Source organism: Seriola aureovittata, chromosome 3, assembly GCF_021018895.1.
Source record: "Seriola aureovittata isolate HTS-2021-v1 ecotype China chromosome 3, ASM2101889v1, whole genome shotgun sequence".
Taxonomy (NCBI): Eukaryota; Metazoa; Chordata; class Actinopteri; order Carangiformes; family Carangidae; genus Seriola; species Seriola aureovittata.
In genome coordinates, this window is record NC_079366.1 from 20,575,014 (window position 1) to 20,600,221 (window position 25,208).

Sequence of the window (25,208 nt, forward strand, 5' to 3'; positions counted from 1 at the left end):
GCTCAGGCTGGGCTGTGCCTCCCTCTGTCCCGTAGCTATCACCACATCTGTTGTTATTTACACATACAGCAGCCCGTTTTCAACCGGAACACCGGTCTCTGGTACGCTGTTTGTGGAAGTATCTCTACCCGGTATGTCCGAACAACACAGCTAAGACGGGCAACGGCTGACGATGGCTTCGGTGCGGATGGTCGGCAAAGTTGCGGCGAGACTTTTGGGAAGTCTTAAGCCTCTTCACTGCGGTCTCAAAACTACTCGTCCGGCTACATTTCTTCAACAGGTAAATGAATCATTTAACTAAGTAATTTAATTCGGCGTAGAGTTGCGACACCACTGTGCAACTATTTAAGTCTGTTGGGCTTTTGATGATCTGGCTTCCTGCTTTTAGAAGAAAACAGTCGGTTTGAGTCGCTAACTTCAATCATATAAGCTGCTCTTAAATTGATTGCTTTTTTTCGGCTTTTTAGGCAACATGCCGTGTTTGTTTTACTGCCTAAAATCAGATGTAAACTTAAGAGAAAAAAAGATCAATCTTTCACTTTCTTTTTGGTGGAGGTTTTTATAACTGGAGTAAGGCAGCTCTCGCTTCTGCTTCTGTCTGTCACTCTAGCTCTCCACCTTTGTGTCCTGTAATTTCCATTCACTACCAACAGAACATATACAGAAAATATATAATAAATTATTAAATTGCATTACAGCACCTAGCTCTGCAGGGGTTTATGTTGCCTGCTGACGTCTAAACGACTGTCCAAGTCAATCAGCCTTGAAAAGTGTTCATTACTGAACATTATCTCGTCACTAAGGCAGCGCTCATTGAATTACTCTTATGAGAAAGCTCTTCAGTCGTACTCTTCAGTAAGAGACATCACTAACATCTCCATACTCTGCAGCCCCCAGTGTGTGCAGCATAGAGGTCATCTTACTTTATCATGTGTCAGTATTGAGCATCATCAGGTGCTTCCCTGTATGTAGAGCTCATTACAAATCATAAGGTGCAAAAGTCAAAGATACAAGGCACCAAATCATCACATGCAATCAGTTGTAAAAAGTGAAGGAGGGAAATGCTGCATAAAGTTAAAACCCACATGCATTCCATGTTTATCACCCATTGCAAGGAATTGCAGAGGTCAGCTGAGTCGTGAGCATGCAGATCTCAACTGGACACCTCAAATCTCTGACAGTGCAGGGAGAAAGGGGCTAAATGCCATGAAAGTCTCCATACTGAGTGAAAATTGATGTACAGTTTCTTGAATTGAAAAAAAAACAAAAAAAAAACAAACAAACATTATGTTGGTTTGGCAAGCTGCCATGACTCACCTCTGCATGCAAGAATGACTAAGATGAGTTCTATTTTTAGACTGGACCGTATATAAAACAGGAGCTGCAGTTTGCCTCTTTCTCAAATGGCATAAGGATTCCTATAGCCACCAAGAGACCAGCAAACCCCATTTAGCCCTCTATGGGTGAAGACACACCAAATGGTTAAGGCTATAGTCTTAGCAAAATGTGAGTAGATAGCAGATAAGTGGATTATGCTGAAGGAGTACTTAGATATGGATAATTTGGATAATGGATAATGATATGGATAATTTGATGACGTTTTACTGCAGTGAAACCTTGTCAGCATTGAAGCTGCTCACAGATTCTGTTCTGTGTGATTGTGATGGAAAGCATTATTTCGGGGTTATTTCCCCCCCCCCCCTTTTATTAGACACAAAACAGTATAGAGGTGATATGTAACTAGGGTCCCTGCAACCACATGGTCTGCATCTTTCCCCCCTAGGCCTCCACAACCTACATGTTGGCTGGAGTGTTTGATAATCAAACAGACAGATTTTAGCCGGAATATCAATTTAAATCTCAAACAATCTGACTCAGTGTTGTGCAGTTTCAGAATCCATGTAGAAATGTATCAAAAAGCTGTTGTCAACTCAGTACTGTACAAGCTGGGAGAGCAATGATGTGGCTGCATTACAGGTTGTTTAAAATTGTGCAACACCTGTAATAAGACCGACATTGAGAAGACAGAACACTCCTGCATAGAATCAGAAAAATCAGTTTTCAAATTCCAGGGAGCAAATTGTCAGTTTTGTATGAGACTGTTTCTGATAAGGTGTAGAAATAAAGTGATTTCATTTTATTTATATGGCAGTTGGTGAAATATACAGGGGTCACTCCAAAGGTTGTGGAAGATGAAATGAATTTTTGACCGTAAATATCTGGTTGACTTGCAAATCCTTGCTAAATCCCTGCTTCGAAAACTGCTCATAACAGCAACTATAGTGCAGTGTCAGCAGACATGACTTGAGTAGTGAGTAGATGTTAGCTTAAGCTGTTGACAATTCAGATACAATCTGTTGTGGGCAGCTAGGGTCATTGTCATATTTATGTTATATTTCTATTATACATTGTAAAAAAAAAAAAAAAAAAAGCCGTTACCCACTAAGATTCCACAGGAGACAAATTACTTTAAGATCTGCTTTAATTTTTGCACCGCCTCCAGCAAAGTATTGAGCCTAGAGGGAGTTTGGATTTTATGCCAGTAAGTGAAGGTGCTGTCAGATAATATGTTTCTCTTCAATAGACAATACTGTAATACTATACAGGTAAATATTATATGAGGGAGCTTGAAATGCCACTAAGCAAATTAGCATATTTGACTGGCCTGCGGGATTCTCAATGCAGATGAGTGATACTGAGTTTTCTCTGCAGCGACTGTCTGTTGTTCATTGCCTGTATTACCAGTAACACATACAAGGAACTGTATGACCTTTTGGGAAATACATTTGTTTGCAGTTTCTTTCCTGAGTGAGATGAGAAGATCAATATCGGTTTCCTCTCCGAGCATGCAGTATTGAAAGGTTCAGGAGGCTAAACGGGATGAAGAGGAGTAAACTGCCACTGTAGGTCCATCGAAAGAGAAACGCATAACTTTCAGTATGTCCAACACCTTATTTTCACAGCCTGTCCTGTGTAGTGAGCTAATAGATCAAATGAGATATGGAGGTTTTAGAAGAACTTATGAATTGGAGCTGTCTAACGTGAGATTAAAAGCCCTAGTGGGGTTGCCAGGTCTGTGCATGGCAGTAACTCTGCTCTGTGATTCTTGGATTTGTTGGAGACTACCTGGCTAACTGCTGTTACAAGACACCACAATGGGAAAGGACTGGAAATATTGCAATGCATATTTTTTTTCACTTTTCACAGAACAGTAGTCAAAACCACTTCTAGTTTTTGTGCTTAGTAGGTTAACCACACTCCCAACATACTGTACCTTTTTGCACTGCACAATGATGATTGAAGTGCATCACTTCATGTATTTCAAAATATATAACTTTGTTCCTCTATGCGTGGTGTGAAAACACTGCTTGTGACAAACAAAACACGCTCAAGCAGGGTTTCAGCATTCAGGAAGAAACTGTTTTGTCATTATTGTCTATCTTTACACATTTATCGTTGGGGTTTTGAGTGTGCTGAAATAATGTAATCCTACGCCTGTAATAGAGACAAATGCTTTCTGTTCCACAGAAACTTTAAACCCCAAAACGTTAGCACAGCTGAGGAAGGCCTCACTTTGTCACCGAACGGGGTGACGTTTTTATCTGACTGCAGGCTCCATCTGCTGCCTTGCATCTTTCATCGTACGGACCGACATGGCACTGTTAAGATGGAGGAGGTTTCATTCCAGCAGGCCAGACAGCTCGTTTCTCAGTGTCAGGACAGGTCATGCCAGCAGTAGAGGCTGTTCTTTATTAGGGCAGCATCCACAGAAATAGAATGGGACTGGTAGAAGCACGTGAACATCACCCTGAGGGAGTCTCTCAGACTTGTGTTTCAGTAGATATCAAGGTCTACTTGAGCTGTGGACCAGCGCTGCTTAGCAGAGCTATAGTGTGAGAAATACAGTAGCTGAGTTTTAAACCCCATTTATACCTGGTATTAACTGGTACACCTGGTGGTTAAGATGAAGATCATTTCTGACATCTATATCTAGATAACACATCTGATATCTAGTTAGTAAGTAAGTAAGCAAGTTATATAATGTGGTCTATATTCTGTCTTGTCAACAATATATAGTGGATACACTGTACATCGGACCAATAATGTGTGAATCCTACAAATTAAGCCTTATCAGTTACACCCATATGGCTGCATGATATTTAAACAACAGCTGAAGCCTTTGGCAAAGGAAAATAATGGGGGTGAGAATGATTAGTCTGCTGCAACAGAGTCTGTGGTAACAATCCCCACTAATAATTTTAGCACTGCACTGTGTGGTAAGAGTATTGAAAGTCATAACATGTTCATAAGACAAAGGAATCCAGATAATCTAACAGTGAACAAGTGAAAGAATTTCCAATCCCTTTTAAATTCTTTTTTAAATCTTTTCTTACCGAGTGTGTTTTTTTTTTTTTTTTTTTTTTTTTTAATATATAAATAAGTTCAAGGTAGTTCTCAATCCAACAACAGACTAGTTACCTTGTGTGCTTCTCGTCCTGGTGTGCCCTTGTGATGAAGCATTTCCTGGTGTTGTGTAACCTAAAGGGGAACTATTATTCACTCAAGCTGGCAGAGGCAATGTTTTTTTGTGGCAGCTTTGCATTTTAGTTCAGGATGGAAAGTTGTTTTTAGTTTTTTTTGGAAGAGTTGTTTGTGCTCCTCCAAATCTGGCTGTTCTGAACCTTTGCAAACACACATTCCTTAATCCATTCAGCTCCTTCATTGTGTTGTGCTGGGATTCAGGGTAAAGCACTGCAATTAGGGTTGATCAGTGGTATTAAAAAGGTTATATTCCCATGTAGGGTATAAATAAATAGATAAATAAATAAAGTCCTGCCTCTGCAGAAGTTCTTTCAAACAGACAGTTACCGTCTTCACATGGCAGAGGAACTATTTGGAGAGCTGTCAGGAACGTAGAGCCTCTGCTTGTAGGACCTGCTTGAAGAAAAGCCAACTTCACATTCCTATTGTGCATTAAAGAGATTAAATCTTCGTTTTGTTTTTTTATACATCAGTGAATTATAATTTTTCATTTTGACACTTTTTTTTTATAGTTTGATTTTCGGTGGTACCGAACATGTTATCTGTCGTCCTGTCGTCATCAGTATCTCACTCTTTTTTCCCTTCGTCCTCCTAACCCGGCCAGGTTATTAACTTGATAACAGAAAAACAAAATGCTTCAATGCAAATCATTTTCATGATAAGAATACTGGCTGTTCTCAGTCAGTCAATTTCACTTCTTGGCAGCCTTCGATTTTCACCCCAGCCTTTAGGCCGTTTATCACACGCATACATTTTCCTTTCCTTCTGTTTCAAGTCAACCCTGCAAGATACTGGCATCCTGTTATGATTACCTGCATGTATGCGGAAAAAAGTCACTTTCCCTTTGCTTAGTGGTATCCAACCTGTGGTGAGTTGGAGGAAATACCCGTAGGAAGTCGAGCAACATGTGATGACAAGTCTGCAACAGGCCATAGCTCAGTTGTGACAGGATTCATAATGGAGTGACCTGCTGGGAGACTGCAGGGAAAATGAGGCTGCTTTTCACCATGATAACCCTGATCATTGCTCCAGCAGACTTTACTGCAGAAGAGGGAGATGAGGGTGTGTCACCCCTCCGCTTTCACACCCCATGTTCTCTCTCTCCTCTCTCCCAGTTCCCTGTTGGCGTGGCATAAAATAAGTCAGATCAAGGGGTAAATATACTTTCAGCTGATTGCTTCGAGAACGAACAGTTGGAGGAAATTATTTGGTGCTGAGCAGCAGGTGCGCAGCGTTGTTCCCTGCAGCTCAAAATTGACTCCCAAAATGTGTGAAGGACAATGGAGAGACAGTGACAGCCCTGCACTCTGGATAGCGATTAGCCGTGTAATTGGAAAGTGTGTTTAGTTTTGATAAGCAGACAAATATTCATTTGAGTAGCCAGTGGTGACGTTCGTTATCATGTAGAGCAGAACAGCCCACTCCTCTCTGCAGGCTATACGTCTTGTGACATGACGAGGGTGTGATTGCCTGTTACTCATATATTTGCAGTGTCTGCGCTCGTTCAGGCATTACAGTGTTTTATGTGTTTAATAATCTATGGGTGTGTCTGTCTTTTTCCATGAGAATTGCCCCAATGAAACATTACATTATTCATGCAACACTGAGATTGGAAATTTCCTCTTTTGTTAGTACTTCTACAGTAATGGATAGCCCTCCAACAGGGACAGAGCTGACCTTTCTTGCTTTTGGTTGCAAGCCTTATTATCTGTCTACCACACGCTTTACATGTGTAAACAAAAGAAAGAAAGAAAAAAGACTAATCAACATGTAATTAAATTGCAATTAAAATTCAGGGCAAATAAGAGCATGAACTGTAATTTATCATGAATTCAAATGAATGTAAGTCATGCAATAGTTTCTGTATCACTATATCAGCTTTTTCCTTCACAGTCTTCCATATTGCATCATCCATAAAGCATTACATTACTTTTTCTAGATTTTGGCCAGTACCTGCGTTTATAAATGTTAGGAAACAAATGTGACAAAAAGATTTTTAACAATATTTCTCCTTTCATTTAACCAACCTACTATGCTATTTCTAGCCATGTAAGCAACAGGTTGATCCTTAACAATATTCAAGGTCCTCAGAGGATGAAGCCTAATTTTGTGATCCCCTGAGTTTTTCTCTTGCGCCATTATGAATTACTGTAATTGTGAACATGTTAGCATGCTAATGTTAACATTTAGCTCAAAGTACTGCTGTGTCTTAATAGGTACAGCCTCACAGAGCAGCTAATATAGCTTTAGACTGTCTTGTTAATACCAAAGGATTGTCTGTACTGTTGGCCGGTGGGTTCTAGGCATTTACAGCAGCAGTCCCCATTATTCCCACAAGGCACGAAAAATCATTACTGCACTCGCTCCCTATGTTTCTGTCATTAAGTGTAATGAGGCTGGCAAGCTCATCTGCTGTTTTTCAGTAGTCTGTTTCAAAAGAAAAATTGGTGGTCTCCGTTTTAAGCTTCTACCCTAGAGGTCTGTCACATGACACTCATCCCCTTAAATATATATAAATAGTTTTTACTATAAAAGTAAAACATTGTTGCTGTGATGTGTAAGAGCATTTTACAGAACAGAGGTAGAACATGTAGGTGAGAGAAGTAAAAGTGTGAGTATTTATCCTACAGACAGTAATAACACAGGGCCAGGAGCATGGCTTTGGAAATTGACTATTAATCATCACACAGCTCTCAAGCTACATTATCTGTCACAGTAGCCACGTCCTGTTGATTTAGAATGGGCTTGGTATATGTGCACAAAGCATATAAACTGCCTGGAGGCACTCAGCTGTTGAATTGACTCACTAATCTTACTCTCTTCACACACACACACACACACACACACACACACACACACACACACTCACATACCCTCCCAGTCAGTAGAGACAAGAGACAAATAGTCTGGCTTCGCCCTTGATGTTTTCACATTAGCAGGGCACCAATCAATGTGCAATGTGAGTGCAAATGTTGCTATAATACTACCTTGACATGAAATGCTAATGAGAGTGACATGATATACACATTTTATTTCCTTGTGTTGTCATATGTGTTGGCAGTCAGCGCCTGCATCACTCAGTTTAAAGAAGAAGCTATGGCTGCGCCTGTAGGGGCGGAATTTAAAATGCAGTTCCAGGCTGTTTAACATGGTAATGTGCTTGCTGTCAGGGGTTAATTATGAGCACTCACAGAATAATATACCATTTATATTATGACAGTTTTATCTTTAATTTCTCTATGTGTATTAGGCCAGTGCGTCCCAGCCTTTTTGGCTTGTGACACCTTATAACGGTGACATGACAGATTATGGCCTCAGTCGAGACGTGACTTGTGAGCAGTTCAACCAAAGGGTGATTTTTGTTTTTGTCTCTTCTGTTGCATTAAAATATTTTTAGAGGCCTTTTCATTTACAATATTGTATTAAAAAAAAATAGAGAAAAGTTAAAAAATATATTTGTCAATCTTATTTGTGACCTCTCAGAAAGATCTTGGGACCCTCTGAGGGAATCACTGTATAAGGCCATTGTAGTTGCAAATCAATAGGTGGGACTGCTTTATGGTACTGTGGATTTATTTTTTTGCATAATATTTGCATCAATGCAATGAAACACATGAACTGTCAGGTATGTAGTTGTAGGGATTAGCCAGAAGCAATCTTTCAATTGCTTCTTTATTACATATAGGCTATAGGATAACATTACGGGATTTTAACCATATCGCCCACTCTATACAGTTCTGTGTATATCACAACTAAAAGCTTTTTAAAATCAGAATATAAATGCTTTTTTTTAGCTTTTGTGGTTTCAGATGGCATTCCTCACTCTTTTTATTTGATAGGGTTATTCACTGATTTAAGTTGCCATAAAGTTGGGGGTCTCACAAGACACAGATTATAAAAGTATCATCAAAATAGAAGCAGCATAGGCTGATAGCTTGACTTTTGTATGACTCAAGCTCCAGAAACACTGGTCTCTACAATTTCACTATTGCAGGTGAATGGCATTTTTTATGAGAACCTAACTGCCTCCTAAACACTCTCCTCTTTCAAACACCACAGCATCAGTTTGTATCACCAGCTTTCTGCTAGATATTTTAAGCCCAAAGCGCAAACTGAGATGACAGCACAAGGGTTTTTTTTTTTCCCAGACTTTGGAAAGGTCCACCCAGAGCCACAGAAAAAAACTTTAACAGTGAGAAGATGATGAGTACTTCATGAGAAGTACTCATGACAAATAAACAGCACTTCATGTGTAAAAAAAATCTGTGGCGTGCCCCTTCAAATATCGATGTACATTCACATGGATCATCTACAAAAAAAAATCCTCTTCTACACTCTCCATGGAGAGCTGGTGTGCTCATGTGTAGGTGGTGAAGCTCTGTGAGTGCTTTCAGCTGAATAATAACATCTGGAGATCTCACACAAGCCGAGCAGCTCAAATTTGTCTCACTGGGATCGTTTTGTTTGTCTCTTTTTGGAATATGCAGTATTTATAAAAATCAAGACAAAACAGTTTTACAACAGACCTAGTTGTTCAAATTTACTTGTAATCCTCAGGTAACATGTGGTGTCTTTTTTTTTTTTTTTTTACGGTGCATAAGCCCTTATAATGTTTCACCTTCTGGCTCTAGCCACTGGATCGCTGTTGCATCTTTGTGGTCCAGCTTATGACTGAGACAAAACCCTCAAGTCACGTGGACAGTTACTCATTGGTGTATGTGAATGTTGGTTTTCATGTTGAACCCCCCACTCCTAAGCAGTGGGGTGTGAAGGACTGCGTATCTGGCTCTTGCTCCACCACTGTGCCTTCAGGCGTGTCTGCTTTCTCGGCCCATAAAAACGGGCGGCTCCCTTGTTCCTGTTTAATGTGATATCGATTGAACAGATTCCCAGCTGGAGGACGAAGGGGTGGGAGAGACTGGCTGCCACATCGTTGATTGTCAGTTGGACAAAGATGTATGCAAGTGGGACCCCTCTGACTCTCAGCTAAATAAGAAATACTGTGGAGGAATCTGTGCGCCACCACAGGGGTGTGGCTAGTGTGGAGAGCTTTTCGTAGAAAAACTGGAGCATGGAATATTGTGAGTCATTACTCTGCTATGACTAGGCCTAACATGTCTACAGTAAAATGTGTGGCCCTAATGCTAAAATGGCTGCTTTGTATCACATCCCAGTGGCTTTAAATATTGAGTAGAAATATGAGTCTGCATGAAAACTATAAGGACGAGGCCTCAGAAATGCCAAGCACAGGACACAGTCCTGCTGACTAGAATAATGAAGTGTTCCCTGTGGATGCACTCTCCATTATCAGGAGTGTGGGAGAGACTTGAAGTCTTACAAAGTGATAGTACTTTGTATAGAGAGGCACAGTGGCATTTCATTAAGCATGAAATACCGTAGCCTGAATTTAAATGAAAAATCCTGCATCAGCAAATGAGCCGGTTAAATCTGCACAATCGCAATCAGCTGATCAAGTTTCACGCCGTTTACTAAGGGAGGGTAAAGCATTTCAACAGGCAGCGACTGCAATAGACGACTTCATATTAGCGTAAAAGCACTCTCAGAGCAGAGCCAAAGCACAGACAACTCAATTGATGCTGCCTTTTGGCAGCCTGTTTTGAAGTGGATGGGTTTTTTTCAGATCCTCTTTTTCAGGAAGCTTTGTATCTATTTACTCTCCTTTGTCTGCCGACACAAGTGTTTACCAAGGGAGGGGTGTACTTTTTAACACACAGAACAAACTGAATAAGCTGTTAAAAAAACTGTTGACTACCATATGTCATCTTTCTTTCCTTCTATCTTTCTCTTTTTAGGCTCAACAGAGGTGGCCTCTGCTTGGAAATTGTCAGGCTCTTTTCTACAGTACCCTCCCGCCCTCCAGTGGTAATATACTGTTACTACCTCCACATGAAAATAAACTGCTATATGTCACAACCCTCTGAAAGTAGATTCCCTGTTTTTGTGTTGCAGATGTGTCTTTGAAGTACAAATATGGCCGTTTGGTTCTGGAGGTCCCGTTGCCATCTAGGAATGAGAAGTGTCTGTTCTTCCTCAGACCCATGTTGATGAGTGTAGGAGACCTGATCACAGATCTGCAGAGAGAGGACCCTGGAGTTACCGCTTCTGTTTTCTCCAAGGGTATGACACAGCATGTGTTAGCTATGCGCAAACTGAGTCGACCACATTCTTCAGGTGTTGTCGGTCTGGTTTGACCATGTTTTTTGGGGGGGTTTTTTGTTGCAGCCCTGGTTTGGCAAGTTGTGTGTAAGCGCTGAAAGCTGCACACAGTAATTTGGCAGGATGCCTGCTGGATATCATTTCATAAATCATTAACTCATTTTCTAGATTGATTTGCAAGATTGTTTAAAAATCCAACCACAAGATTTTAAAGGGTTAATTAGCAATACACTAATACTAATATAATTTTACTTGTACTTTACTTGAGTATTTCCATTTTATAAGGAAAGTATTGCACTTTTTACTCCACTGCATTTGTTTTAGATACAAGTTACTTTGCAGATTCACATTATTAATACAACAAATCAACTAAGAAATTATGATGCATTATTATGGATTAAACTACCTAGCAGTATATGAAGTAGTTGAAATTAGCCCCACGTCTACCAGCTGCAACATTATAGCAATCATGTACACATTAATGTATCAGTAATTATAATCCAGTAAAATAATATTAACTATCCTGAAATGGGCCATTCTGCATAATGAGTAGTTTTACTTTTGCTACTGTAAGTATATTTTGATGTTGTGCTTTTTAACCTCAGAACAGTTATGGGAAAAGTAACTTGCATTGCCAGTATGTTGGTTCATTTGTAGCACAATAGATCAGTGCTTCCCAACTATGGCTTGTGACCCTTTAAAATGATGCTGTTTACTTGTTACCGACAATGCACAAGTTATGGCCCTAACAGGCAACGTCACTGATTTTACACATTTAAGTCTATAGTGTTAGGGAATACTGCTTCATATGCGAAATTCATTGTATAAAGCCTTTTGTGACTGGAACTTGAAAAATGATAAATTGCCTCAAATGTTGAGTCAGCGTTAGTCAGGACTGAGGACTACAAGTTTGAAAATGAAAAGAAAAAAAAATCTGGGGTTGTTGAGTTAGAAAGACGTGACATCTGTATCAGACCTTTGTAGCTCGCTCTTTGTCTGTGCTTATGGCTTAAGACTACATTAACTGCTATCCATATAACACCTTTGACAAGGAAGAAGAATGCATGGAATAAAAAAGATGACATCAGGCAAAGTTATAGGAGTACAGTGCTAAATTGGTGGAGTAGGTCAGATGTAGATGGCACACAACAAGTTTGGTTTTGCAGTGATGAGTAACTTTGTTTCAGCTGTAAATTAGACTTCCTGTGTGGTAGTTTCTGTCTGAGGTTTATATAGTATATGCAGGATTGATCTGTTTAGCATTTCATTATATTCTATATGCATTTTCTGTCTCTGTTTTGTGTTTTTATTGTGTTTATTTGGGCAGTTTGTAAGAAAAGAGATGAAGTTATATGATTAAAGAATGATAAAAGAACTCAGTTGGATGTTCGTCTTCTTTTGACAGAGGGAGATCGTGTTGCCAACACCACGCTGATAGATGCTCTGCTGGACAAGGACTTCCAGCTCGTCATCAACGATGCAGTCTATGACGTCCAGTCGCCTGAAAAGGGTATAAACACATTTCTCTCCAGCCATAAATTACCCTCATTTTGCCTTCCTCTCAGTTACACTTAGTCCTGCTGATAAATAGTAGGTATTATCTCTCCAGGTATGACTCATCTCACTTTCCCATCCTCCATCCACCTTGTTGTGCCCTCTGTTGCAGTGTGTACGTCAAGCGAGCACGCCATGGAGCTGGAGGACATGAAGCATGTTGTGCATCTGCTACACACAGCACTCCACCTGCCTGAACACCACCTGCTGAAAGAGAGGGAGCTGCTGGAGAAACTGGACAACCTCAAACAGGAACTTTCACCTCTAGAAAAGGTACTTGATGTGTTATAGCTGGTTGATTCTGTTTTTTTTTACTGATTTTTTCAGTACAGTATGGGAAGTGACGGATGGCATTTCTTACCTGTTAGTTTTTTCTGCACAGGCTTCTGTGAATTAGCCAGTAACGTGTCGTCCTTGTATTATTTCCTGACAGATGAAGGCACAGCTGTCCCATACAGCAGAGTTCCAGTCATCCAAGGTTCTCTGGACCGGCATGGCCCTGTTATCTGTGCAGGGTGGTGCTCTGGCCTGGCTCACTTGGTGGGTCTATTCATGGGATGTAATGGAGCCCGTCACTTACTTCATCACCTACGCCACCAGCATTGGAGCCTTTTCCTATTACGTCCTTACCAAACAGGCAAGTCTAAGGGACATTTAACCCACGTCAGTTCTGTTCTTTTACAGTTAAGGGAATAGTTCGGCATTGTAGGAAATACACTTATTTCTCGCCAAGAGTGGGATGAGAAGATTGATGCCAGTCTCACATATAAGCATACTTTTAAATATGAAACAGCCAGAAGGCAAAATTCATAAACATGAGATGGTATCAATCATCTCATCTATTTCACAAAATGTCAAACTATTTCTTAAACATACTGTCAGTTAAACCTGAAGTCATGCATATGTTTTTTCTCCCCGCATTAACAGCATAACTACTTTATTCTTTCTTTCAGGATTATTTGTACCCAGATGCTAAAGACAGACAGTTCCTGCGTTACTTTTATAAGGGGGCCATTAAGAAGAAATTCAATGTGAACAAATACAATGAACTGAAGGATGAACTGGCTCAGGTTGGTTGATTTGTTCAGTTTTTATAACCTCACAATGGCTTAATCCTTGGCTACAGGTAGAGACCTCGCTAACATGTTCTGGACACATATATGCTATAAGTTTAACAACTATTTCCAGAATTTAAATCAAATAACATGTAAATTGCCTAATGTAACAGCTTTATACATTAGCAAACAAAACTAAGAGTTACCAGTCATACTAGCAGGTCTGTGAGGCTGAACCTAGGCACAGCAGCACTTTGAGCTAAATGCTAATATCAGAATGTTAACACTGATGTTCAGCAGGTGTAATGTGAAGAATGTTCACCATCTTAGTTTAGCGACATGTTGTAGTGACATGCTAACATAATAATTGTTTAAGAAAATTGCATCACTCATTTATTCATTGTTTCAAGGGGCTACAACAGTTATGATCCCTGCGTCTTCTTAAAATCCCACAGAAAATCATTGGTGTTTGTTCGTGTTCTGTGTGTGACTGTGTTTTCTGTGCGTCAGGTGGAGGAGGACCTGAGACGTCTGAAATATCCAACTCAAATGCAGCTGCCACTTGAACAGATCCAGCAAAAGCCATGAACGAAGCCAAGCCACGACGAGGCGTCACTCACACTAACACACTTCCAGAGCAAAAACATTTCTTTGCTTTTTTTTGATAATGGCCCCTTTTCAACGAGGAATCCATATCACTCTGTGTTTTTGTTTACAATCTTGATAATGATTCCAATTATATCTTTGAAAAATATACAAACTCTGAGGTCTATTGAAATAAAAAGTATTTCCTCAACACTGGGAGCTCCTTTTGTCTGCGCAATGTCTTTTTATGGAAATCTCAAAGATGTTTTGATGCCAGTAGATAGATAATAACCGTGTTCTCTTAGAAGATGGAGATTTGACCAAAACAACAAAATCACTATATGTAACATCAGTAATATCACACAGAATTTATTGTAAAAAGTCAAAACAGTAAGACCACAAAAATACAGGATGAGTGTATGCTGGTAACTTTGTTTTTCCTGAGTTTATAGATCATGTGACACAGCTGAAAGTGTTTTAGGTCCACAGTACATGTGTAAAAGGACACCCCTTCTCCCTGAGGTACTTTCCACACTGGTGTTTGTTGCCGTTTTGGGTGCAAATACGCATTATTAAATTTAGTACTGTAAACTGCTACGACACAAAGAAGAGCACAAACATGAATTCCCTTTTTGATGGAGCGAGCTTGAACAAACAGCATGTTTACGTTGTGACTGGATAATCTGCTATGACAAGTATTTAACCCTGATGTGAACAAAATCATTAGGAGTACTGTTTCCTGGTTGTCATGCTGTTATGTCACCTGCCTCGCAAGATACAGTAAGTTGGAAAATATTTGACATACCTGTAACTGACTGTACAGCTAAAAAAAAAACCCTCACCTGACACTTCTAGCTTCCTCTTAGACAGTGTTTAGTCTAAGGAAAGCTTGCTTGAGCAAGGCCACCAGTTATTTCAAAAGCTACCATTTTCTTGGCTTGTTAAGGTAAAAAGACAGTCGGCTAGAGAATAAGCAAACATTTCTGTAGTACCACAATAGTTAAAACTGGATTAAACAAGCTAAGATAAAATACCACAAAAGGCTATGAAAAGTAGCTGACACAAAATGTGTTCTGTGATAATCCTGCAATTTAAAAGCAATTTTTTTTTTAAAGTGCAAAATGTGTATTGAGCTACAGTGGTTGGGTAAAATAACAGGAACAACTTAAACCATAATGCAATCCAATATAAGAAGACCATGAATTATGCTGTCAAAAATGAGTCCACACGTTTCTGGCAGAAATAAGTGAAAAAAAAAAAAAAAATCACATTGCAGTATTTCTGTAAATATGTATATATACACTGATAAGCCACCCAAATCCCGATGCTTCTCATCTCATGATAAATTTAGTCAGTAAATGATTGCCTAAAGACTAATCACTACACAAATATATTGCATTTGCTGTATAAAGTAGTGCCTCTGCACCTTTTCCCTAAAAGGTTAATGTTTTGTTTTATAAAAGCTTATGAACTTTTCTGGTTTTACAGAGGTGGTATTTGCTGGTCTTTGGTCCACTTCTGCTGTAAAATACTTTGAAACACCTGCATGTTTTACAGGGAGCCTTTAAATTTGGTTTTCTAATAGTAGTGACAAATAAAGCAAGATTTTTCACAAACCAGTCAATGCATACATGTAGCTGTGATGAGTCTATCTTGGTCCTCCAATATACAAAATTACCTTTGAATTACTGCAGGGCTGTTGTATTGGATTGCATTATAACATCTACTGTACATTTACAATTACATAAGAAACCAGATTAGTGTGAGAAAACAGGTTAGGATAGGTTAGGTAAACCTGTAAATAAGATACTGCAACATGTTTACTTGCAGCTGCGCAGTAATCAGATTTCACCTCTACTCTCTACTCTTACTGCTGCCACAGATCGTCCTGCCTGGATTCTCTGTCATGCAGATGCAAACACACACAAAAAAAAAAAAAAACGTATAAACCAGGTGAAGGTTTATAAAATCTGGTTTCTCAAGAAGAAACATTACATAACAAATGAAACCACAATTCCAAATTATATGAGGTTTCAGAGTGATGAGATTGCCTGAGGCCAAGAATGTTCACAGTATTTCAGCTCATGTCAGTACATGTTGCTCCTGTTATTTTGTAACCACTGATTCGATTGGAAAAACTAAACCTGTAAATAGCTGATTATTCAGTGCATATGTAAATAATAGCATTCACAAGCAACATACAGTAGATGACTGGAGAAAAACAGAAATTGAAAAGAAAAAAATCCCCCTTCCAGAGACCCTAATTTCCAGGCATAAATAGAAAATCAGCTAATTTAATGACTGAGATCTGAAACTGTTACTGTTTTGGTCGGAAGTAGAGTTTCTTGGTGAGCATTGAAGCAAAGCAAGGTACTTGCTTCTTCCCAATCGCACTCCGGTCATTACAGTTCCCTACGCTCCTCATTGACACTTTTCTGTTGACCAGTGTGAGTAACTCCGTGAATTCAAGGGAATCCCCATACTTCCGAAGCAGCTCACACAGATCCTGGACATACCAGGATCCGTTGATGGTCTCCCGGTGGGAATAGTAGCCTTAACAAACGGCACAGGACAAGAAAGTTAACTGACTGGACAACATTTAATGCATCTGAAATAATTAACTCTAATATCAACTACCCATCAAGAGCAAATGACTAGTTTCAAACATCCTTGGCAGCTCACCTTCAGCCACAGAATAGCACATGATGAAATCAGCTCCAGCAGGGAGGGTGTATACGGTGCTGGCGTCCACCACCACCTCATTCGTCTTTATCTCATTGTCCACGGCATCACAGGGGGTCACTGGATCATCATGCTTGTCTCCACGGCATGCCTAGTGACAGACACAGCATTAAAAAAAAAAACATAGGTAATACTGCATGTTGTCATGTTCTAAAGGCTTGAAAGGAGTATTGGTTTTTGTTTGCATGTACCTGTAATACAAAGATCTTTGGTTTTCCTACAAGGCTTCTGCACTTGTCTCCTTTGAACATTGATGTGATGTCCTGGATGCTTATCTTGCCGTCGTAGGTATAAACATGGTCATTCTCGCCATGGCTCAGGAAGACGAGCAGAAAGCAGTCTGCATCTGAATGATCGTCTTCAGCAGCTGGTGGGACATCAGGTAAATCAGGTTAAACTCGCAACTGAACGAGCTAAAGGGTACTGTACCACAGGATATCACATGCTGGATCTTTGCATGTTCAGGACAGCAAGGAAATAGGCATTCCAGTAATGATGTTACAGTGCCTTCTGCTGAATATACATGTCATTTCAGTCATATAGGTGATCGTGTACACTTACCTTCATTGATTTTTTGTAGGACTTCATCCTCTTTGTAGTTGTCATAAGCCTTCACTTCAAAGTCCAGCTCTTTCAGTCTAAAAGAGAGGTGAGTATTAGTTGGGCATGTAATAAAATACAAAGAAGAAGAAAAGCATTGGATATTCTTACAAGATGTTACCACAGACACAACATGCAGTCGCTAAACCAGTGCACACAAGTAGCTCTAACAAACACAGTGTTCCCTCTCCTGCGGCTAGCTGCAAAGGGATACCTTCTCTCCAAGTTGTAGCGGTCAGCGTTGGTCCCGTGCCTGTCGCTCAACCCCAGGCGCCAGAAGAAGCGCTCCTGGTTAAAGATGAGTGCGAGGCCTCGTCGTTTGTTGCTCATCTTGTACTCCTCTGCAGGATCCAAAGCTAAAGAGCTGTTTCAAAAAAGAAACATGAATACAGACCACATTAGGTAAGTACTGGACCAAAGTGAAGTGAGAATTTCATGCTGATAACTACACAAACAAGAAGAAACGGTTTACCTTCTGATGAAGGCATCAGTCTCTGTCAGGTTCTCTGTGCATGCTATAAAAAAACAACACATACATGAATAACCCACTTAGACTATAATTATAAAACAATAATGCTTTGACAAGTCTGGTTTTACAGCTTTTTTTAATATTTTTTTTTCTTTTAAATATCTAACAAAAAATAACACTTTCTTTGCCAAAAATAAATAGGATGATTGAGCTTTTCTGGCTTTTGCTTCTTTGTTAAGCAGTACAACTAAAGGTGCATGAATTGCTCCACTGCTGCTGGTATGGGGTCAAGCAGCCATTGTTCTGTCAGCTTTAGTGTCCTCATTGCGCTCAATGGCTGGATGACAGGTGGAGAAAGATGGCAAAGAACAGAGGCCAAAAGTGACACCTCCATGTCCCACCCTACAGATATGTAGGTTAGACTCTGTGTGTGAAGGCAGCAGATCAGGGGTATTTAACAACTCTCTCTGACCAATCAGTAGTCTGCAGTGCTTTCACACCACAGCTCGCCTCAGCTCGCGTGGAACCTTGACAGAGTTGAGGTCCCATGCCGCGTAAAACGGCTATTTGAAGGTATCATCTAACTTTTAAAAAAATATAGATAAGTATATATACACATTTTTGAAAGGTACTTTTGGGCTTGTGTGTTTTTTTTGTTTTACACTCAGTTGCCAGTTTATTAGGTACACCTTGCTAAAACTTATTCATTCTAATATAACAGTTGTACTGTTTAGTTTTTGTTGAATCTGTTTCATAGAGGTTCTGATTCAACTTTATGGTCATTTGGGAGGCTGTACATTAAGCTGTGTTTCTAACATTTAGTGTGTCCTCACTGATATAAATTGTGTGAAGGCAAGAAATATTAGGCCGCCTCTAACACAATATAAGTCAACAGCACCAGAAACGCATAACTGACCATTAAACTGAATGAAGACCTCTTTCAAAGAGCTTTAACAAAAACTGAATATAACCTTCATGAAATTACCATTTATTCCAGGGCTGTTGTATTAAACTACATTGTAGCTAATTTACATACAATTCATATACTATAGGATCAAGACAAACCAATTTATAGCTGGGCTGTCTCGTCTTTCACACTCGATACCTTTCAGTTTTTACTCTGCCCAATAAAAAGCACCTTTATAGTGTCTAAATGACAGGATGACAGCAAATATGGGAAAAATTACATCATGCCTAAATGACACGGCAATAATCAAAAGAGTTTGAGTTAATGATTCATCTCAGTGCGTTTGAACTGAGTGTACTCTGGCCTCACTGGCAATAAAACCTGGTTTCTGCACAGATTTACATTGTTTCGCTTTTGCTTTGAAGACAATTCACATTATAACAGCACATAGGCTTTAATAATAGCATGTGACAAATTAAAGGGAAAAAACAATATTAAGTATCTTAGTAAGGTGTTGTGACACCAGAACATATGCTAAAAGTCTCTGGACTCTACTGGAGGGATGAACACCATTATTCCAAATCATATTCCCCACTGTCTAACATATGTGTTAAGTTGGGTTGAGATCTGGTGACTGTGAAGGCCATAGCGTATGATTCACATGATTTTCATACTTATCAAACTGTTAAGTGATGCCTCGTGCCATATGGATGGGGACAATGTCAATGTCATACTTGAAGAGACCATTCCCATCAGGACCTGTTCCATCATTGGATAAGCGTGATCACTCAGAACAACTGTGCATTGATTTGCAGTGACCCTTCCCTCTAAGAAGACAAGTGGACGCAAACAATGTATCCATGTAAATCTGTGTGTCTTAATGTCAAGCACTCACCCGCCCTGTCTGTTGCCGTTTTGCTGTCTTTGGCAACACTTCCTGTGAAGACGAGACAAAGAGCAATTAAGTTGTGGCATTAAGTCTTGGTGGAATGACATAAAAAAAAACCTGCCACAACTGTTATGCTAACCTAGTGACTGTCTGAAGCGAAAGGTCACTTAAAGTAAAGGCGAAACATTTACAGTATGAAACAACATAGTGCGAATTTAAAAGGCATTGCATTTACTTGATAACTTTTAAAATGCCGTACAAAGGAGACCACAACTGGTATGTCGACTTTTAATTAAAACATGTTTGTAAAGTTGTTACCTGCGCTGCTGTCTTCCGCAGTGTTAGACATGTTCACAGGTTGTTTCTCCCCGACTGACACCACTGGAAAATGAATTTGCTTTGTCAAGACAACACCAGTGAGTCTGATTTAGCCCCCCCCCCTAAATCTCATTGGCCGAATGAGACACACGGAGAACACGATTGGCTCTGACGTCTGTTTCTCAACGCTTAACAGTCAGTACTTCCGCCTTTGACACATTTTTTTTTTCGCCTTTGCCACATTGCAACAGCTAATCATAAAAAATCAAAGTGCAGTGGTTTAATAGATCATAGGCAGTTGAAGGGAGATTAGGATGGGTGCCGAAGATAAGGAAAATGAAACATCTAATCCAGACAAGAGGAATTCTATAAATTTTGTACCTCATAGAATTAAATTTAATGTTTCACGGTCATACCGTCCAAAGCATGAAAGATAATAAAAACAACAACAAAAAAGACCTAGAATTACAAATTAAGAAAGAATTATTATATAAAGTTTTATTTCACATTTTTGCCATTATTTCCTGATAATATAAATGATAAATTATTTTAATCTGCTGATTTTTTTTATATTACATTTTTATTATTTGTCAAATAATTGTTGAGTCTATGCCACAAATGTCTTGTTTTATCAAAATAGTTCAAAACCCAAAGATGTTCAGTTCATTGTGATAGGCTTTATGAGAAAAAAAAAAGTAGCAGATCCTTCACTAGTTAGAAAGAGAAAATGTTTGGCATTTTTTCATTTTTGCTCGAAAGAATTTGCTGATTATCAAAATAGTTGCCAATGATTTTTCTATCAATCAACTAATCAATTAATCACCAGAAAATGGGTGGTTGAATGGATGGATGGATCAACTAGGTAAAAAATAACAAATTAATTTAAGGTCAGAGGTCTGGAACAATAGTATGTTCCAACATGCAAGACTAAATGTTTTTAAGACTTTTCAAGATCTGCAGATACCCTGATTTCTCCCATACAATTAACTTCAAATAAACCTTTACCAAAAAAACCTTTCTCCAGATATATCATGTTATGTTTGGCAAACAGAGCTTCTGTGGTAAAGCTTCTTCAAAAATGTCCATGATGACAATTGACACAGAATTATCAATAATTAATAATCAATATCATTTTTTGATGACAGTTCAATTTTTCTCCACAGTGTTCTCACCAGTCCATTTCCCTCCATATCACTTTCACAAATCTTACATAAGGAAAAACAAAATATATACAAAAACAAAACATATATTTCTTGAATTCAGTGCCAATTCCAATTATAGGGGAAAATAAAGCTTCTGAAACTGTTAGTTTGTTGTGCTGAGTTTAAAAGCAGTTGCTGATTTCCAGAAGAACTCCCTTATTTATCTATCATTGACATAATATTGGAAATCATTTTTCATATATGTTCAATTGTATTCTTGTTGCCTAGAAACAAAATGCACATTGTTGTACCACACCCACTAGAATACTTCAGGTTATACAGGTTTAGCATTACAGATTGGGTCGTTCCCAAGCATCCAAATTAATTGTCTACTCTAAAAACTTAAGTAGTTTCACATTCACTTTGAAGAAGTATGACATTATCGAAACTCTGAAAGTCTGAAAGTAAAATGTATTGCTGGTGTCCTTCAGCGAATCTTGTATCTTGTACTGCTGAACCATCTCGTTCCTGTTGCAGTGTCACAGTTCCCCCTTCGCTTCATACTGACACATACAGGACTCTCTCTGGCTGTCCCGGTACGGCTTACATCCCAAGTATTTAACCATGTCATGCAGCAGAGTCCCCACCGACTCACAAGCTGCCAAGATGGAAAGAAAGAACCAGAGGAACAACATGAGCGAACACACAACAGTGTGAAATATCTTCCATGGAAAAGGATTTTATGCTGCAGACAGAAAAAAATTCTAGCATTCAATTTATGGATGGTTAAATGGATAGCAGGTACAGGAAGATCTGATGAAAGTTTGACAGCCAAAGTGTTCCTGATAGCATAAAACTGTATGCTGATTTCTTGTATACTCACTGCAAAAACACCATAAAGATCAGTATGTAGTGTGGAATTGTAGCCTCTCACCTTGGACAGTCGTCTCCGATCCCAGAGGTTTGAGCTCCTTCCTGCACATGGTCATGAGACAGTGACGGAGCTCGTCATCGCAGTTGCGCTTCTTTTGGCCACAGGTGTCATAGCAACTATCGTGTTGGTTACAGCATTTGGTCATGGAAGGGATGCCTATGTCAAACTGGAAATAACAGCTCAGTAAGTCTGAATGTTTGTAATAAGTGTGTTTTGGATTTGGGTCAGAAATAACTTGGTAAAATTATGTTTCAGAGATGACAAAAGGCATAGTGTGCTGTGACTGTTTTACTCACAGAAATATTTTTTTTTTAAATTTTCTATAGATAATATCATGAATTCTTTTGGCCACAATTATTGTGGGGTTTTTTTGTTTTGTTTTTTTGTTTAAATGAAATGCAAAAATCACCATTCTCACTAAAACATTGTGATTTGTCTCAAAAATCTGTCAAATCTCAATATGGCAATATGATTTTTCTTTTTCTTCTTCCTACTTCACATCAGCCAATATTCAATTTTAATGTAAATATAAACATTCTTGAACCGATTCCCTTAAAAAGAATTGTGTTCAAGAATAGTACTGTGCAAAAGCTTTAGGCACTGTAGATGTTTAGATTCTTATTTATCATGCCTTCCATCAGAGAGGCGTCTGTTTGGTCCCAAATTCAATTTGCATTCATGACTCTGGCTGACACAAATATACAGCCAGACACAGAAGACACTGAGGCAACAAGATGCTCAGAACAACCCACCCACCAAGTACCTTGAAAAGCTGTGATGTGGTTTGTTTCTGTTTACCACACTTTGTATGAAGTTAACAGATAAATAAAAACTGTTCAAGCATTATTTTTTGATAGTATTCTCATTTTAAGTACCTTTGCACAGTATTGCATGTTCTGAGTGAAATCTCAAAAAACTTGTCATCGCTGGTTGGTGGACAAACTATGAAACATACTAATGGCATTCAGCTGACAGACATAACCTGATAGTAGCCAAGCATGCTGTCCACCAGGCATGCTATGGATATCAATATCGAATGACAACCTTCTATGTGTGTCACAGACACACAAGAAACCCCCAGTTCTGTCACACTACCTGAAATCCAAACAGTGGGGAGCCACATCCATTGGGTGGTGGCTGCTTGTACCCAGGACGAGGCACCGGGTTGTTACCTGTGAGACAGGAGCAAAGGTGAAGACATTTCTTATTCTGCCACCCACAGTTATCTTGTTGATGTTGATAAATGTTCTAACTTACACGTGTTTCACAGATCAGTTGTTCACTTTAAGAAAGGTTTAAAAAAAAAAAAAAAAAAAAAGAAGCTATAGTTTACCGTCACTGCACCTATAATGACACACCCTGTCATCGCCATCACGAAAGATCTGTGCTGCATCCTGTAATGGTTCAATCATGTGTACGGTGTAACAGAAAGTTCTCAGAATCATCCTCCAGTCTGGACTCTTCTTCCCTTGTTTGGAGACAGCCATATGTGGGAAACATCCGCAAGAGAACAACCCCAACAGAAAGAGACAAAAGCACACGTGTGAATAATATCAGTGATGTTTGTACCATTAAACCAGCATGCATGAAATCTGGGTCATGACACTCAAGTAAAACACAACCACTACTAATATTCTTAGTTACACCTGTGTTTCACAGATCAGTTGCTCACTTTGAAGGTTTTGTTAGAAGAAAGAAAGAAGGTAGTTTACCACCTACCTATGCCACTTAACACTTTGTACACTTTCCGCAGCCCATTCAGGAATGTGTGAATGTTGTGCGTTCTGTCACGAAGAGTTTTCACAGTCTTCAACCAGTCTGGCATCTCTTGCTCTTGTTTGGAGGCAGACATGTGGGAAAAATAAACCCAACAGAAAAACACAAACGCACAGGTGTGAATAATGTCAGTGATGTTTGGATGTACCAGTGAGCCAGCATGCATGATACCTGGGTCCTGACAATGTTCTTAGTTACAGCTATGTTCCACAAATCAAGTTTTGCAAAGGAGGAGAAAGGTATTGAGAGAGCAAAGAAGCTTGTTTACCATCACTATGCTTATAGCCAAAATACAGGGACCACGCTGCCTCCAGGAATGTTTCAATCTTTTGTATTTTGTCAAAAATACTTTTCATCCAGTCTGTACTCTCTGACTCTTGTTTAGAGGCTGACACATGTGGGAAGAGAACGAACCCAACAGACACAAACGCACAGGTGTGAATAATATCAGCAATGTTTGGAAGTGCAAATAAACAAATCAATTATTCACTTTAAGAAAATATTTAAAAGAAGAAAGGAAGAAGCTCATTTACCATCACTACGCTTATGGCCAACAAACAAATCCAACACATCCAGTGATGGTTCGCTGTTGTGTATGACATTACAAATTCTTTTCAGGGTCCTTATCCAGTCTGGAGTCTCTGGCTCTTGTTTGGAGGCAGCCACGTGTGGTAAACATCGGCAAGAGCACAAAAAGAGAAAAACGAAGATAGGAAAGGCCATCTTCCATGTCATATCAGAGCCAGATAAGAGCGTTTCCCAGCAGGTACGTTTTGGTTTCACTTCAGCCTTTTCATACTCACTCATAAGTCACGGGTTTACTGATCCGGTTGTAGCCCTTGTGTTTCTACTATTGTGTCCCATTCATAGCAATGAAGGTAGGCTTTACAATGTAAAGCAGCCCATCAGCACTACATCATCCAAAATGATAATACAGCTGAATCAACAATTTTAAGAATATTAAAAATTGCAGGACTATTAGACTGCATTAGTCTTAGCTAGGAGTTCTTAGTTCTGCCAACCGGGTGTATTTGTAATTATCAGTTGCATGCACAGACCGCAAAGTGCCTGACTGAAATTAACTTGAGTACAATTTCCCAATATTCCTCCCAAACACACGCACACACCTGACCTAATTCTAACCCTCAAAATGCCATTTGAAGAAAGTGAGGACTTGTATTGAACATCATCAACGAACATCATTGAACATCATTGAACATCATTACTCTGTTGGCTAGCAACGTAGCATTTTGTCTGTCGGCTGCTGCGCTGGTGTTTCTACTATTTTTGTTCTATTTAAAGCAATGAAGGTAGGCTAAATAACAGAAAGACATGTCTCACTCACACACACACACACACACACACACACAAACACACACACAAACGCACACAAACACAAACACACACACACACACACACACACACACACACACACACACACACACACACACACACACCCCTTACCCTACCCTAACCATCACAAATGAATGCCATATCCTAACCCTAACTCTTAAATAA

At 39.3% G+C, this 25,208-nt stretch overlaps 3 protein-coding genes across 4 annotated transcripts; 1 reads left to right on the forward strand and 2 right to left on the reverse strand.

The window, feature by feature from the left end:
* Positions 1-5: 5 nt before the first annotated feature.
* LOC130166249 (calcium uniporter regulatory subunit MCUb, mitochondrial-like) lies at positions 6-14,124 on the forward strand. The gene is made up of 8 exons (XM_056371720.1): positions 6-280; positions 10,356-10,425; positions 10,513-10,680; positions 12,125-12,229; positions 12,386-12,546; positions 12,707-12,910; positions 13,227-13,343; positions 13,839-14,124. The coding sequence occupies exons 1-8, from the start codon at positions 173-175 to the stop codon at positions 13,914-13,916; spliced, it is 1,011 nt and encodes a 336-aa protein (XP_056227695.1). The 5' UTR covers positions 6-172; the 3' UTR covers positions 13,917-14,124.
* A 142-nt stretch (positions 14,125-14,266) lies between these two features.
* LOC130166252 (caspase-6-like) lies at positions 14,267-19,943 on the reverse strand. The gene is made up of 8 exons (XM_056371723.1): positions 19,839-19,943; positions 19,527-19,568; positions 17,728-17,770; positions 17,470-17,619; positions 17,217-17,293; positions 16,847-17,022; positions 16,596-16,746; positions 14,267-16,466 (listed from the first exon to the last, which is right to left on the reverse strand). The coding sequence occupies exons 1-8, from the start codon at positions 19,867-19,869 to the stop codon at positions 16,231-16,233; spliced, it is 906 nt and encodes a 301-aa protein (XP_056227698.1). The 5' UTR covers positions 19,870-19,943; the 3' UTR covers positions 14,267-16,230.
* A 371-nt stretch (positions 19,944-20,314) lies between these two features.
* On the reverse strand, positions 20,315-25,003 carry LOC130166250 (group XIIA secretory phospholipase A2-like). 2 transcript variants are annotated; one of them, XM_056371721.1, is made up of 7 exons: positions 24,224-25,003; positions 23,959-24,078; positions 23,634-23,747; positions 23,248-23,382; positions 23,010-23,086; positions 21,915-22,080; positions 20,315-21,638 (listed from the first exon to the last, which is right to left on the reverse strand). In XM_056371721.1, the coding sequence occupies exons 1-7, from the start codon at positions 24,495-24,497 to the stop codon at positions 21,520-21,522; spliced, it is 1,005 nt and encodes a 334-aa protein (XP_056227696.1). In that variant the 5' UTR covers positions 24,498-25,003; the 3' UTR covers positions 20,315-21,519. The 2 variants fall into 2 exon arrangements, with proteins under 2 accessions (XP_056227696.1, XP_056227697.1); XM_056371722.1 differs by having other exon boundaries at positions 23,959-25,003.
* Between the last annotated feature and the right edge of the window lie 205 nt (positions 25,004-25,208).